Raw genomic sequence first — 17,151 nt, forward strand, 5'->3', positions numbered from 1 at the left:
CACACACACACACACACACACACACACACACACACACACACACACACACACACACACACACACACGCACACACACAGATGGTTGCTGTCACACTTCCCAGCTCCCATCCCCCATCTGCTTAGAGAGCAGGACATCGCAGGCATAACTCACCTCAGGACACTCCAGCCTGCAGCATGAAGAACAGGAAAAGTCACTGTGAGGGCCCAACTGACAAATGAACCGGCCAGAGAACAAAGCCGCCTTTTCATGTGGTTTATGAATTTAAAACCCATCCTGGAAGATATGACCCATACATGCAAATGCTTCCAATTCAAACCAGACTCCATATATAAAGCAAACTCCCCTAAACCAGCAAGGACAGAAACAAAGAGAAATAAAAGGATGCAGATAAATACACTGCAATATATTCAGAATGACAGTTTTTTTCAACTGTTTACACACAAAATCTTTTCTTCTTACACAATTTTCTAAACATGCCCTTCAAACACCATAACCCCACACCAAATCTGCTAAACCATACACTAACTCTCAGTGTCTGACTCAGTTTTCAATTTCCAAACACACATTTTGCAAAACTCTACACACAAGTTTCTACCTAACACACAAAGACCAAACAGGAAGTTACTTGATTTCATCTTTCAAACACAACCTATCAAAATGCCACACTAAATCACCAGTGCTTCACTCCCACTCCTCATATGTGTAAGCACTCATTACTTTACAGTTTTTTTCAACTGTTTACACACAAAATCTTTTCTTCTCACACAATTTTCTAAACATGCCCTTCAAACACCATAACCCCACACCAAATCTGCTAAACCATACACTAACTCTCAGTGTCTGACTCAGTTTTCAATTTCCAAACACACATTTTGCAAAACTCTACACACAAGTTTTTACCTAACACACAAATATCAAACAGGAAGTTACTTGATTTCATCTTTCAAACACAACCTATCAAAATGCCACACTAAATCACCAGTGATTCACTCCCAGTCCTCATATGTGTAAGCACTCATTACTTTATTGAACACCAACGAATCATTGGCTAAGTATAGGCCTATAAATAGGTCAAATGTCAAGATGTCTGTTTTGAACCATGAATCCACGAGATCCAGCACCACATAGTCAACGATGCAACTGTTTTCCATAACATGGACACAGTAAGCTTGTCCACTGTCCATCGTGTCCTGCAGAATAATCACTTACATATGAAGCAGCTATACAGGGTCCCATTTGAAAGAAACAGCATCAGAGTGAAGAACCTGCATCATGACTTTGTGAATGTATGTATGCAAAACTAATTCCAGTATATTAGACTTGCACATATCAAGATTTTTGGGTTGTGCACATGTGTGCAAATATATATTCTTGTCTCTTACAGAGAATTTTGGAGATGGATGCAGATGCAAATGTCCGCCATGAGTATATTTATATAGATGAGGTGGACTTGAACCCCACTTGAACCAGGAGAAGGGGGAGAAATGTCATTGTTCAAAGGGCCATTGTGAATGTCCCAGGACAACGTGGGGGGAACATTACAATGTGTGCTGCCATTACCAATAATGGTGTCCTGCATCACCATGCAACACTTGGTCCTTACACCACTGCTCACATCATATCTTTTCTGGATGCAATTCTCAATATTCTTGTCCAAGGTCGGCAGAATCTAGATCAACAAAGTTTTGTGTTCATATGGGACAATGTCAGTTTTCATCGGGCACATCTGGTCCAGAACTGGTTTGTGACACATCCTCACTTCTCTGTTCTGTACCTGCTTCCATATTCACCTTTTCTCAATCCAATTGAGGAGTTCTTCTCCACCTGGTGCTGGCGGGTATATGATCATCGTCCTCATGCTCATATTCCACTTCTTGAGGCGATGGAGGAAGCGTGTGGCGACATTGATGCTGCCTCTATTCAAGGATGGATGCGCCACGCAAGGAGGTTCTTCCCTCAGTGTTTAGCAAGAGAGGACATACAGTAGCCCATACCCTCACCACAGCCAACACCCCCCAACCCATACCCTCACCACAGCCAACACCCCCCAACCCATACCCTCACCACAGCCAACACCCCCCAACCCATACCCTCACCACAGACAACACCCCCCAACCCATACCCTCACCACAGCCAACACCCCCCAACCCATACCCTCACCACAGACAACACCCCCCAACCCATACCCTCACCACAGACAACACCCCCCAGCCCACACCCTCACCACAGCCAACACCCCCCAGCCCATACCCTCACCACAGACAACACCCCCCAGCCCACACCCTCACCACAGCCAACACCCCCCAGCCCATACCCTCACCACAGACAACACCCCCCAACCCATACCCTCACCACAGCCAACACCCCCCAACCCATACCCTCACCACAGCCAACACCCCCCAGCCCATACCCTTACCACAGACAACACCCCCCAACCCATACCCTCACCACAGCCAACACCCCCCAACCCATACCCTCACCACAGCCAACACCCCCCAGCCCATACCCTCACCACAGCCAACACCCCGCACCCCATACCCTCACCACAGACAACACCCCCCAACCCATTCCCTCACCACAGCCAACACCCCCCAGCTTTTTCAGACATGTGTTTGGTGTCTGTCCAACTTCATGTTGTGGTTGGATTTTTTTTTCTGCACTGTACAAATATTGTAACAGCAGCAAATTATTTGGAAAAAATAAATATTTTGGGTTTGAAAACTGTGTTGCGGGTATTTCACCTTCTCTCTGCACTTTTGTATAACATAGAATCCCTTGAATGAAAGAAGAGCTTTAGGTTTTGATAAACAGTGTGTACATGATGAATCCAAAATGTCATATTATGACAAAGGTGTTGTCAATGTGATGTCAGTGCTTGCTTTTGAGATGTGTTTATGACATTTTGAATGTTGTGTGTCATTTTGCTGGAGATTTGAGGCATTTTGCATTTTGTGTGAGCAATCGTGAGTTTTGTGTGTAGAGTTTTGAAAAATAGACACAGATCTTGGAAAATGTGTGTAAACAGTTGAAAAAAACTGTATTGAACACCAACGAATCATTGGCTAAGTATAGGCCTATAAATAGGTCAAATGTCAAGATGTCTGTTTTGAACCATGAATCCACGAGATCCAGCACCACATAGTCAATGATGCAACTGTTTTCCATAACATGGACACAGTAAGCTTGTCCACTGTCCATCGTGTCCTGCAGAATAATCACTTACATATGAAGCAGCTATACAGGGTCCCATTTGAAAGGAACAGCATCAGAGTGAAGAACCTGCATCATGACTTTGTTAATGTATGTATGCAAAACTAATTTCAGTATATTAGACTTGCACATATCAAGATTTTTGGGTTGTGCACATGTGTGCAAATATATATTCTTGTCTCTTACAGAGAATTTTGGAGATGGATGCAGATGCAAATGTCCGCCATGAGTATATTTATATAGATGAGGTGGACTTGAACCCCACTTAGACCAGGAGAAGGGGGAGAAATGTCATTGGTCAAAGGGCCATTGTGAATGTCCCAGGACAATGTGGGGGAAACATTACAATGTGTGCTGCCATTACCAATAATGGTGTCCTGCATCACCATGCAACACTTGGTCCTTACACCACTGCTCATATCATAACTTTTTTGGATGCAATTCTCAATATTCTTGTCCAAGGTCGGCAGAATCTAGATCAACAAAGTTTTGTGTTCATATGGGACAATGTCAGTTTTCATCTGGCACATCTGGTCCAGAACTGGTTTGTGACCCATCCTCACTTCTCTGTTCTGTACCTGCCTCCATATTCACCTTTTCTCAATCCAATTGATGAGTTCTTCTCCACCTGGCGCTGGCGGGTATGAAGAGATGAAGCCTCGACACACACTCAACCCCCCAGCCCATACCCTCACCACAGCCAACACCCCCCAGCTTTTTCAGACATGTGTTTGGTGTCTGTCAAACTTCATGTTGTGGTTGGATTTTTTTTCTGCACTGTACAAATATTATATTACAGTAACAGCAGCAAATTATTTGGAAAAAATAATGTTTATGAAAACTGTTTATGTGTGTTGTGAGTATTTCACCTTCTCTCTGCACTTTTGTATAACATAGAATCCCATGAATGAAAGAAGAGCTTTAGGTTTTGATCAACAGTGTGTACATGATGAATACAAAATATTATGACAAAGGTGTTGGCAATGTGATGTTAGTGCTTGCTTTTGAGATGTGTTTATGACATTTTGAATGTTGTGTGTCATTTTGCTGGAAATTTGAGGCATTTTGCATTTTGTGTGAGCAATTGAGAGTTTTGTGTGTAGAGTTTTGAAAAATAGACACAGATCTTGGAAAATGTGTGTAAACAGTTGAAAAAAACTGTAATTAAATAATGTAAAAGTTTAAAGGGTTCAGGAGCTCTAACAGCTTTCCGCCATGCTTGGTCTCATATGTGGCAAAACCACCAAGCAGAAGCTAAAATGGAAATATGGTGGAAATATTCATATTTTATCTTTCTGTAATCATATTAATCAGTAAACATATATGTACTGATCACACTTAGTAATGAGTAGAATGGAAATCACTTTATTATTGAACATATGTAGCACCTATTACACATTGATCATAGGCTCTCTCTCTCTCTCTCTCTCTCTCTTTCTCTCTCTCTCTGTAGTAAATGGTGCATGTGAACACCCTTAGCAAGCAGAAGGCAGACATTCCTGAGTGTAGCCTATCTGTAGATTAGGGCGTCTGCGTCAAGGGTGACAGCACATTTGGTGGACCGGAGGAACAAGGAGGCCTTGACTTGATGACCTCATCACCTCACCTCATCGGGGCCACCAACGAGACCCAACATCCATAACTCACTGGATTATGATGTAATCATGTAGCAAAATAGTATAAGAACCATAGTCTATGGGGGGTAAAACCTGTAAAACCTGATTTACCACATTTCCATTTGTTTTAACATTGTAACATTGTTTTAACAGCTGGTCTTATCTTTCTGTATTGTAGTTTCAATGATGTTTAAATATCTGTGATCTCGCAGTTTAGTCTTTGCTTCTTCTAAAAATAGTTGCCACACCCATGATGACCCACGACCATACATATTACAATGACCCTGAGGCAGGGCCGGAGTGGACCCCTTTTTCAGCCCGGGAGTTTCATGCCCAAATCCGGCCCAAAATAATTTTTCCCTCCCAATCGGCCCAAACTAGAGATTGACATGAGCCGGCCCATCGGGATTCCTCCCGAATCTCCCGATTAGCCACTCCGGCTCTGCCCTGAGGGCTATTACAGAAGGCAGGAGCTCCTTGCCCATTCCATCCTTGAACAGGCTGTGGGCCCATGGGTTGGTGGCCATATGCTCCTGGTGGTGGGGGTGGGTAACTCATGTTGTTTGAAGGATTTCCCAAGCACCTGTTGGCCATAAGGATTCATACTGCATATAATTTTTTTGTTTTTTTGCTTTTCAAAAACCAGCTTGCCTTTTTGCTATATGCAATGTATTTAACCTTTCAACCCTTTTAAACATAATTTAGATTTGTCCTTACATACATACACACACGAAATGAAATGTGCCATATTTTGTCAATTGTGATTTTTACACCCCAATCGAAATTTGTCCTCCGCTTTTAACCCATCTGTGCAGTCAGAACACACACACACACTAGTGATTACTAGGGGGCTGTGGATCACACGTGCCCAGAGCGGTGGGCAGCCCTAGCCCGGCGCCCAGTTGGGATTAGGTGCCTTGCTCAAGGGCACCTCAGTCATGGCCTGTCTGGGAATCAAACCCACGACCCTCCGGTCACAAGACCAGTTCCCTAACCGCCAGGCCATGACTGCCCACACACACATATATATACATATATAAGTTTTCTAACAGACACCACAAACCACAAATTTGTCTGGATAAGTGCATCTACCAAAGGTTGTACATTTAAATAGCTTAGGACTCTTCCAGGAAAAATAAGTTTGTGGCTGAAAATGTAATTAGATTCTGAAATTCAGTTCTTTATAATAGTATTTGTAGTTATAATGCCAACATATGAGAAAAAAATTTTTAAGCTGTTTTAAAGTAGCAGTTCAGTAGCACTTACTGTCTAGTTTTAATTAAACATGCGAAACTTTCATTCTAAGTTTCATTCTTCCACATTTGAAGGAAAGACAAATGCACACAGTGGTGTGTGAACTCAGTGCATGTTTACAATCTTGGGCATGTATGAATAAATAGGTTTTATTTCAAATACACAGACATAAGCATTTTCAAGGAGGGTAAACATCACAGAGAATTACACTGGTGTTTACTTCAGAATATGGTTATGATTCAATCAACATGAATCCAACAGCTAAAAACACAAACTGAACACAAAACTGATTTGTATAATTTTGTTAGGCAAATATCTAATCGAGTGGTTCGTGTGGTCAGGTCGTCTGGCATACCTAAAGAAGTGAAGAAAGTGAACCAACACAGATACATCGTCTGTGGCACTTATAAGTATACCATGTTCACCTTTATATAAATGTTTTAATCCACGTATCACTTCTCGCCTATCTTGGAAATGTTGTTGGTTACCAGGAAACAGAATCACTCTATCAATAAAATACACCCGGTTTACCGTTTTCACCACCATTGTTATGGGCCCAACCTAAACTGGGACATAACAGATATGGATCTGTAAGAGTAAGAGGAGTTTTGTCTCTAAACCTTATATTGTTGTGTAAAATCACAAACAGGTAAAACGCTGTATCACCTTCAGGATAATTAAGGTCCCTTTATTTGAGTCATTTGACATTTTACAGAGCTTGGCCTTTCTGGGCCGAGAAAACCTCAAGCAATTAAAATAGGTTTTCAAGCACTAAATGCGTGAAACCTAAATGTTATTTATGTTTTATATAAATAAAGTACTTATTAATGCTGATAAACATTTTAATAAATGATTTAACTGATTAGAAGTGGGCAGGGTGAAGATTCAAAGAGCAGACATTCTCCATCTCCATCCGTTCCCTAATCAGAGTCACTGCTTGAGCTGCTCCCACAATGCTGTGGAAAGGCATACATGATTAGATGACATACAAATACTAATTTAGTTCCACAAATGAATGTTATCCTTGAACAGTTACTGCATAATTTTTGTTATGTTTAGATGCATTTATTTATTGTTCAGTTTTAATGTGAGCAGATTCTCACCTTTCTGTGTTTCCTATGTGCAAGCAATTGCCCGAGCATTTGTCCAAGCCCATGTCCCTGCCTGAACCCAAACCCGGGTCCACACCTATGCCCACATCCAGGTCCATATCCAGGCCCAAATCCAGGCCCAAATCCAGGCCCATATCCAGGCCCATAACCAGGTCCATATCCAGGCCCATATCTAGGTCCATATCCATGCCCATATCCAGGCCCATATACTGGCCCTTGGTAATAACCTCCTGGGCCATATCTGCAATGACAAGGCCCTTGACATACACCTCCTGGAGACACCACTACTACTCCTGGCTGTACAGGCGGGGGGTATCCTGGCATGTTGCCATAAGGGGCATTTGGGTTAGGGTAGGGCTGTCCAGGATGGCCCCATTGTCCTGGTTGCTGTGGGTAGTTGGGGTTCATACTGGTGCCAGTAAGAGTCACTCTTTGCTGAAATGAAAACAATTTTGATATCAAAATTGTGTTTGATATTTTTTAGTAAATAAACTATATCCAAACTTTATATGTTGTAGTATGTGAGAAATGATATATAAGAATATATAAATTTCATAACATAACAGGCATTTGGTGACCCCTTAAGAGATATTACGGTGTGAAGATTTCCACATTGTGTTAAAAAAGTATGCAAAATTTGAATTTCAATAAAATAACCTTAAATATATTAAGAATAATTAAACTGTCATAGGTCAACTTATTCTAAAGACCTTCAATAACTTGCTTTAACCAAGAAATCCTATAGGTATATTTTAATGCTGACAATAAAAATAGAAACAAAATTGTATGCTGTAACTTGTTTATTACTTAAAAACACAGAAAAATATCCAAACAGAAAAAACATTGCTCTGCAGAGGTTGTGGGAACATTGAAACGATGTAGTAGGCCCGAGAACTACCATGCACTTTCAGATAACAAGATTGTTGATAAACAGGATATAAAGCAACCTCAACATTTAAACCAGTTCGACTTAAGCGATAATATGTATTACTACTTCAAGCATTTAAATTCAACAATATCAGTGTTAAGACTAATTGTAAAATGTAACTGATGAGAAAGAAAAAAGAGTAAAAATGAAGACATGTTTAAAGTCCTGTACCTCATATACTGAAATAATGACAGGAGGTTCACTTGCCGCAATATATCCCAAAATAAGAGGGTTTAAGAGATCAGTTCAAATAAAGCTCACGCAGCAGGTAGTGAAGGAAAACTGTCTCTTTGACTTTGGGAGTTTCAGTAATGGGTCACATGACATGTTTATGTATTCTACACTTCCACCAATAGGAGCACTGAGCTGGAGCAAGTTAGAACTCATACAAATAAAAGTTTAATTGTATAATATCACTATCATATATATTAAACATCATATTTTGAACCAACAGAAAATGATAGATTTGAATTCATGCATGCACGTCATAATAATGATCTGAAAGTATAAAACTGATCACAGCAAATCTAAAATAGAAAGGTTAAATATGTTTTTGACTATACCTAGAAATTGTCATTTTAATTGATGTCAACATTTCTTTCATTTTGCTAATGTTATTAGTAACCAAGAACATGATTCTTAAAACAAAGCAGTCAGTGGAATGCAGTTTTTATGTAACACACTGTACACACATTAATGAATGTAAATAAAAATGTTAATACAAGACAAAAACAATGAAGAAACTTCCCAACCCAGGTCATGACAACATTAAGGCATAAAACGAAGGGAAAGAATTTGCCTGAAACACACCTGTAACTAAGACTCCCAAACAAGTCTGGCCACGAATTCACATGACAGGTAACCAAACGTCTTTTGGTTTCTGCGTCATTCCTAGTAGTAACACTGCCTATTTGCATAACAAGTTGCCACTTGAACCTAATGTTTACCATTTAGCAGTAATAATGTTCACTGGTACAATGTGTGTTTACAAAAACAGAGACTGGGACTAAAGTATCAGTGACCTAAAACATATACACAAACACCTTCGTGTGCTTTTAAAGCCTTACAATTTACTTCATTGTCACACCCTGACCGGTTTCTAGCCACCTGTCACCCGTCACACATACGTCAATCAGTGCACTCAGACACGCCCCTGATCACAATCACCTCTTCCATGTTAATTTACTTTCCTGTTTAAACCACACAGGCATCCTGGAACAGTGCTCTGTGCTGAATATCTGCTAGAGACTCATGGTTTTTTCCCCTTCAATGAACATTTTGTATCATGTCTCACTCCTGCTTGCAAAATGTCACATTTATGTTTAAATTTCTAAACTTAACCCTAAAGTTATCCTCATCAACTGTTTATCCCTGAACATATAAGAACCCAGACACGTGCGTGCATGGGTGCGAACACATACGTTTACTTTTAATGGTGTACTGAATTTTGAGTAAGACCTACAAGAAAATTCCAAGAAGAGGACATTTCTATGTATTTCTTAGTCTAAAGAACCAGCTACCATAGAAGGTCCTGCAGTCAAGCTTGTGAATTTACCAGGTACCAGGACAGACAACTGTATAACTTGATGGAAAACATTGTGTGTGAAAAGGCAATACCATGTATATGTAACCTAGCAACCTTCCTGTCACGGTGGGTCAGCCCAGACGCCACCAGAGGGCGCGCACAGGCACACTTTCACAATTACTCACGCAAACTCCTACACGGCGCACACCCTGTCACTCCAGACCACTCCCATATGATATGGGCCATATCACTTTCCCCTCAGTATTGACACCTGTTCCTCATCAATACTAGGCCTAATAAAAGCCCACAGGTCGTACAGTCCAGTGCTGCGCATTCATGAACTTCGCCTTGCATCATGGGAAGTAGCCTACTCTCTACCAAACCTCCTGTCGCCTGTGAACTCTCTCTCTCCCACTTTGGACTCTTGAGTATTCATCTTATGTTACATTTGCCAAGTGGCCTGAATTCCTTTATTATTTTGTGATGGATAATAAAAGCTTTAGGTTACAGCCTCCGTCTCCTACCGCCTCTGTCCCCACATCACACTTTCAATAACATCAGTATCCACAAAATCAACAAACATGTTTCTGATATCCATAGATATCTTTAGATAGGTCTGGACAAGCTGGTTTTATTTCCAACATGCATACAGAAATGACACTGAGAGAATGACGAATGAAATATTGTGCATTTGATACAGAAAAGATGCAGATTTACTGCTATAGTAGATTATGAGAAAGAGATTTATGGGATAATGTCTCACCAATATGTGATTCATCATCTAAGCAAAGAAATTTACATGAAAACATTACTAATTATGAGTACATGAGGTGAGTGCACCTAAAGGTCCAGGTTCAGTCAGAGACCCGATTGAGGGCAGCTGCTCACCCTACAGGTGACAAAAAACATCTGGCCTGGGTGCCCCACATGTGCAAAATTACATTCAAAATGACATATAAAGTATTACATCAAGGCACATCATCTCTGAAATCACAAGAGACCAGTGTAGATACCTCTGTCCTAATTTCACATTAGCTGCAAATTGGTTTGTATGAAAACAGAACACTTATTAGGCACTAAACAGACCATGGGAGACCAAAGCAACAGGTGATCCTCACAGATGAACCCTGAACACCTCACATTTTTAGCTTCCCCACAAGAGAGCTGGAGGGGTAGCGTCGTGCAAATCGGCCCAGGGTCCAAACAGGAAACACATTCCTGTAGGACGTATAACTGATGGCACAACTCTTGTTGAAAACGCCAGCAATGTTCTCCTGAAAAGGTTGAGAAGGGTCTGTATTATACACAACAGGCATTATTTCCATTTAAACCTACAGCAGACCAACAGTGGAGACTTGACAAATCATAATGCAAAAATGCAGCAATGGACAAGCACAGCCTACCTGTGGCCAGTCTCCATTGGGAAGCTGCTTGTCAATCAAAACTTGTATCCCGCGCTCAATTACTTTATGGTCAGGGTACCTTCAATCCGAATAAAAAAAAAACATTATATAAGTTCTATAAAACCATAACCTTTTTTGCCTCTTTACAGTTTATAAGAAGTGGATTATTAGGGATTTGTCACCAACAACAAAAAAACCATCAAAACAAAACAAACAAAACCTGATTCATGAAAAAAAAATCATTCAATCAGCTTGTACTAGGGGGGGATCGGGAATACCTGACAGCCATCAGAGCCAGAAGGGCCCAGCAGGTGTTGTGGATCTGCGAGTTTTTACTCTGTACATAACGCCGCTGCTCACATGATTCAAAGTCCTCTCCCCATCCCCCATCCTCCATCTGCCTCGAGAGGAGGAAGTCACAGGCGTGCCTCACCTCAGGAGACACCAGCCTGCAGCATGAAGAACAGGGAGAGTCACTGTGCAGGCCCGACTGACAAATGAACCGAACAGAGACCCAAGCCGCCTTTTCGTGTGGTTTATGAGTCCAGAACATACCCATCGAACCCATCCTGGAAGATATGACCCATACATGCAAATGCTTCCAGTCCAAACCAGACTCCATATGTAAAGCAAACTCCCCAAGACCTGCAGAGACAGAAACAAAGATAAAGATGTATATATCACATATAATACATATGTATTTAGCTAAAAAAAAAATTGTAATGTATGTAATGCTACATTATAGTAGTTAAACTCCATCCGTCAATTGATCATTCTCTTTATAGCCATCTATAAATGTAATTTTAAAGTTAATCAATCAATATGATTCTCAGTTCACAATTCTGAACAGCACTGAACTGGAGCTCCGCCTACCCTTCCCACGAGCCATCGGGTCTCTGCACACGCCTGCAGTAGTCAAGCCCTTGCTGAAGAGTGCTCCTATAACGACACACTAAGTCTCAACGCATGCCATGTTATGAACGTACTAACAAGTGCTGGGCCCAGAGCGCTGGAATTGCACCTGATCTCCTGGGCTCTGTGCTCAGGATAAGCGTGACGGAAGTGTTGCAGGGCCTGCATAACTGCAGATGTACACTCCACATAGGTGTAGTCGATCATGATGTCACCTGTGACCCGGCACAGGGTGGTCAAACACCAGACAGGGCAGGAAAACTCATAATGAATTAAATAGGGTCGCATTCTATGGAGAGATCCTCACCAAACACCTCCGAAGGGTTCAGGAGCTCCAACAGCTTTCCTCCACGCTTGGTCTCGTATGTGGCAAATCCACCATCGGCGTTTCTCATGCTTAGAAGCTACGAGAGAAAGAGAGTTTTGCTCCACATGCTAAAGAAAGTGTTGTGCTGAGGGGTGCTCTGAGGAACGTACCACATCGACCGCGTCGAAGAGTCTTTGTTGGGGCACGGCCTCCGTGATGAAGCCACACTGTTCCTGAAGGAGCATCACTGCTTTCAGGCCCTCTGCTGTGCAATCGGCCACGATCCAGCCACAGTCCCGCGTGCTGAAGGGGAAGCCTCCCTAATTCACACACACACACACACACACGCACACACACACACACACGCACGCACCCACACCCACACACACACACACACACACACACACACCAGAAGCAGGCGTGCATGCACACACACATATGCACACATGCATTCTATAAAGTCATTTGAAAGTTCCAAATTCAGATAACGTATTACCGTTCAATGCAAGCCTGCAGGTACCTTGTTCATTTGTCTGTAGTACTTCTCATATTCCGGAGGGTTCTCTTTAATCTGGAACAATGGCAATTTGATCAGGTCTTGGATTCCATAAAGCACTGCATCGCAACTGAGGAACACGGTAAGGAAGGTGCTGCTTTCACCTGGGTTACATTAAGGAACTGGTGGGCCTTTTTCAGGCACTGTGTAAAGCCAGGGTGGTCCTGGGCCTGGGCCTCAAGAAATGCTTGAACTGCAAATGCAGTATCCCATAGTTGGGACCCATTGGTTCCCTGGTGGATTAGAAATTGAAAACAGAACAGATATAAGAAAAAAATTAGCCAAAATGCCCCAAAAATCATAACATGAATTTTATATTTGTTCTTTAATAGAACAGATAGTTAACAAGTTAATTGAATTTAAATCTCTAAACCTAAATAGAATTTAAACCTCTTTTAAATGTGTATCTTTGATATCTAAGCTAAGGAACCCAAAAGGCATTGCAGTGGTAAGTGCATAATACAACTAGAACTACAGCATTGGAGTACATAAGTGGGTCAAACATTTCATGGAATCTTTTGTGCCTCAACCCAGTCCTGACCTGAGCACTGGTAATGGTTTACTGCACAAGACTAAATCTGTATGTGTAAACTGATACATTATGGTGAATCAGACACTCACCTGCATCTTCATGCCATCAAGACCTAACCTGGAAAAGAAAAAAAGGACCTTGTATAAGTAATTACACAATCGAATATTCGTCTATTACGAAATTAAAGAGTGCTTTCTAAACATTTAGGAAGTATCATGGGCATCTTCAGAGCTCTCAAATATCACTAACCAGAGATAGTCTGGGATCCTGGACACATGCTCCTGAAAGCTTGCTGATGAGGGTCCTTCAACATACCAGCGCACCAACATGTTAATGGTCTTTGAGATCTGAGCACACAGCCAGAATAAAAACTTTGATTGCATGTTGTGGTGATGTAACAATAACTACATTTCAGCTCTGCTGTTAAACTTCAAAAACTTGGTTATTGAAGTAACATGTTAAGGATTCTTAATCTTAATCTTAATTAAAAGAAAAAAATGAAAGATGCTTGTTAGATAACTCACCGGACCAATACTGATGCAGTGGGTAAAGCGATCATCGGCTTTAATGTGATCATACAACTCTATGACTGCCTTCTCTCTCAGAGTAGTACTGTGGTGAGCCTCATATATGTTGAGGATCACTGTGAAATAGAGTTTAGTTGGCACAATATACTGAGCATAATAATCAAGATATATACATGAAGAAAATACCCTTACTGTAGGCAACAGTGAGGAGGGTACTATGAGGGGTGTATATATCACAGGGTGCAACGTTGTTCCTTTGAGCTGGCCAGTTAATAGTTGAATAGTCTTGGACATACAGCTCCTATAAATAAATACCACACATTGCAAAATATAAATACATTTATACATTGCAAAACAATGCTTAGTTATGTAGCTAATATAAATGTATGCATAAATGTACAATACAGTAATGGCATGATGACAATATGATTCAGGTATGTCTGAACAGAAACCAAGTATGATTCAGGTATGTCTGAACAGAAACCAAATGATAGCCCAAATATCTTTCAGACAACTTATATAAGTGTTCACTTTCTATGTAAACCTTAATCTGCTTCAAATGAAATCAGTGTTACTATTAAACGTGTTTGGTTAGTTTTCTCAAATGGGTCAAGAAGACCTTTGAGTCCTTTATTTGGTTGTGCATTATTTCAGTACAAGTAATGCCTAAATATATATTTTTCCTTATCCATTGTGAAACCATATTCTTATTTATAAATATTTAATGTGGGTATAAAATGTAAGTCATACATCCAACATTAACATGTTTCACACCTATCCTAAAATAATTATATGTTATAGTATAATATATAATATAATATATAATATAATATATTATAATCTATTGGTTCAGGTTTATATTACACCTGTTTTGTACCCCCAGCACACCCCAGCTGTATAAGACCCGTGTTATTCTATGGCTCCCTCTATTGGCTTAAATTTGTATTGTACCTCTCTTAGGCTGAGCACAAGCGAGTCTTCTTGGGCAGTAAGTCTGACAGCGTAACAGTAGCTCATTGGAAGGTAGACCTGCCTACAGTGACACCACAGCGTGGACGGGTGTGCAGGCATCCATGTTGGAAAAAGCCTGATTGATGATAATAGACTTTTAAAGGGAATACATTTAACAATGCATTATAATGTATTAAAGTGCATAATAATGTGTACCACATCTCTGGAAAGAGTGTGTTTATTCCATCCCAACTGTACACATTCAAGATGGCCAGCCAGAATTTTCCCCAGGATGGTATACCTACAGCGCCTCCTGCAAAATAACTGGAAGTCAATAACAGTGGAAGCATACAGTGGAGTTGCATCTGCATCACACTCCTTGAATAACTCACTGTGCCTTATGCTTCAGTGTTAAAGCCAGACCTTTACTGTGCAAGTTGTTCCTTGCCCGCACCATATCCGGGTCATCAGGCAGAACTCCCAGGATTCTCAGTGTCGTGTAGCTTAGGGCTGTACCAAATACTGTAGACTTGTCTTCAACATGCCTAGAAAGTTCACCACAGAGGTTTTATATGACGGACCCGTTTGTTTATGATGTTACGGACATGATTATTATCACATGTGTCATATAGAAGACCTTTAATGTGCTTAGACACATTTCAAAATTTCCACCTCCTCCACTGGAGAATTACTTTTATTGTTTCTGACAGAGAATACTTATTATGCTTGGTTTATTTTCCTGCAATAGTAATTGTCATGATGTCTTGGAAAGATTTAATAACACGTATCAAACTTACAGTCCCCATCCCCCATCTGACAGCTGCACAGAGCGCAGATACCGCACCATCTCCATCTTCCAGGCCTCGGGCAGAGAGATCTTAGCAACATGGCAGGTTATGAGAAGACCTGAAAAATGCAGATTCACTTACATGATGAGATTAAGGAAATAAAAGAACTGCTGCTTGTATTTTCCCGTTCATTTGCGCTACAGACGTTTTTGTGTGACTGCGCTGTACCTGGAAGCAGGAAAAGTGGCCCGCCGTAGTCCCCTGACCAGTGTCCGTCCTCAGACTGGACACGGCTGTAAAAGTCCATTCCCTTGAGTGCAGCCTCAACTGCTGTCAGAGCAGCAGGTGAAGATGGCATGAACTCACTCTATAGGGGCAAAACCACTGGGTGAGGACTGGTTCATTAAAGTTTAATCGTCACAAATTAAATGCACATAACCTAACTCACAGTCTGCTTTTGTCTAATCAGAGCTGACAGTTGGCATTGCTGTAAATACAGCATACAGTAAAATGAAGTCAAATGAACTTGGGAGGTTGCTCTGATTCTTTATGTTTCGTTCTGTTTCATTAATTTTAAAATGCATACATTTTGGGGGGTTAGGGTGGGATTTTTAAAATTGGTTGGTGCATATCTTTCAAGCTGCACCCTGGCGTTTACCGTGTCCAGGCCCAGTGAGTGAGCCTCCAGCATCGTTTGGATCCTATCCCCTGCGTCTTCATCCTCCAGGTATCTCCAGGTTTGTCGGCCCTCCACGTTTGACAGTCTCCACCGTGTTAGGTCCGTCGCTGGCTCAGTTTTGTAGGGTCCCCCCCTTCTCCGCAGACACCTGAGTTGGTTTGGTAATGGTGTTATGTTTAACTCACAATATAAGCATGGAACAGTTAAGATACAATATAATGTAGGCCGTTAAAGTAACCTGGAAAATGAAGCTATTAATAACAATAAAAACTACGAAAAAGGGAACAGCCCCAGAAATATACCGATCGATTGCATTATATTGTGTTAACACAGCCACAGAAATGTCACCCTGATAAGAGTTATTGACTAATATTATAATCGTAAAAATTACTAAAACACATTTCAAGTAAATCTGCACAATAAGACGAAAACGATTATATACGTACGTCCCATCAGTCATCTTGTAAATCCTGTAAAGCGCTTTGTGACAACACGTGTTGTATATACACGTATATGCAAATATATTTGATTTGATCTTCAGACTTTATGATTAACCTCTCCACAAGTTGAAATATGCGAGCCAAATTTTGTTTGACACCGACGTTCCACCCACTACGATTTTTTATGTAGTTCTCTACAGTGGTACAATATATGCAACGTTCGGCCACGCAATATGCAAAAACACTCAATTTCCCATCACCCTATGCGATGCCGTCCGAGACAGCTTATGTGTGGAGAGATAGGACCATAGAAAGGCTCGTCCAATCATCCTTGAGAAGGTGGAGAAATAGGCGTGGTATTCAAATAATTTGCAATCGCGCGCAGAACGCAGAAGTACAATTTAAACATTT

The 17,151-nt window shown here is 41.1% G+C and overlaps 2 protein-coding genes across 2 annotated transcripts; both read right to left on the minus strand.

Annotated features, from left to right (window-relative positions):
- Positions 1-6,742: 6,742 nt before the first annotated feature.
- On the minus strand, positions 6,743-8,427 carry LOC143511601 (uncharacterized). Its single transcript, XM_077001187.1, has 3 exons — positions 8,292-8,427; positions 7,184-7,627; positions 6,743-7,036 (listed from the first exon to the last, which is right to left on the minus strand). The coding sequence occupies exons 2-3, from the start codon at positions 7,429-7,431 to the stop codon at positions 6,943-6,945; spliced, it is 342 nt and encodes a 113-aa protein (XP_076857302.1). The 5' UTR covers positions 7,432-7,627; positions 8,292-8,427; the 3' UTR covers positions 6,743-6,942.
- A 1,829-nt stretch (positions 8,428-10,256) lies between these two features.
- Positions 10,257-16,877, minus strand: lss (lanosterol synthase (2,3-oxidosqualene-lanosterol cyclase)). Its single transcript, XM_077001188.1, has 21 exons — positions 16,747-16,877; positions 16,280-16,448; positions 15,850-15,988; positions 15,631-15,739; positions 15,257-15,378; positions 15,050-15,146; positions 14,834-14,969; positions 14,075-14,183; positions 13,880-13,998; positions 13,605-13,702; positions 13,445-13,472; positions 12,928-13,056; positions 12,788-12,838; positions 12,438-12,587; positions 12,268-12,364; positions 12,070-12,175; positions 11,922-11,987; positions 11,604-11,693; positions 11,327-11,497; positions 11,049-11,127; positions 10,257-10,919 (listed from the first exon to the last, which is right to left on the minus strand). The coding sequence occupies exons 1-21, from the start codon at positions 16,758-16,760 to the stop codon at positions 10,782-10,784; spliced, it is 2,217 nt and encodes a 738-aa protein (XP_076857303.1). The 5' UTR covers positions 16,761-16,877; the 3' UTR covers positions 10,257-10,781.
- Between the last annotated feature and the right edge of the window lie 274 nt (positions 16,878-17,151).

This window comes from Brachyhypopomus gauderio, chromosome 4, assembly GCF_052324685.1.
Source record: "Brachyhypopomus gauderio isolate BG-103 chromosome 4, BGAUD_0.2, whole genome shotgun sequence".
Classification (NCBI taxonomy): domain Eukaryota; kingdom Metazoa; phylum Chordata; class Actinopteri; order Gymnotiformes; family Hypopomidae; genus Brachyhypopomus; species Brachyhypopomus gauderio.

Bases quoted from the DNA above. Each gene is read 5' to 3' on its own strand.
- LOC143511601 (XM_077001187.1), bottom strand. From the start codon at position 7,431: ATGGCCCAGGAGGTTATTACCAAGGGCCAGTATATGGGCCTGGATATG. The intron at 7,037-7,183 runs GTGAGAATCTGC...GCCTTTCCACAG, and splicing joins CACATAGGAAACACAGAAAG to CATTGTGGGAGCAGCTCAAG.
- lss (XM_077001188.1), bottom strand. The intron at 15,989-16,279 runs GTAAACGCCAGG...TTGCCCCTATAG, and splicing joins ACTCACTGGGCCTGGACACG to AGTGAGTTCATGCCATCTTC. The intron at 14,970-15,049 runs GTACACATTATT...ATCATCAATCAG, and splicing joins ACACTCTTTCCAGAGATGTG to GCTTTTTCCAACATGGATGC.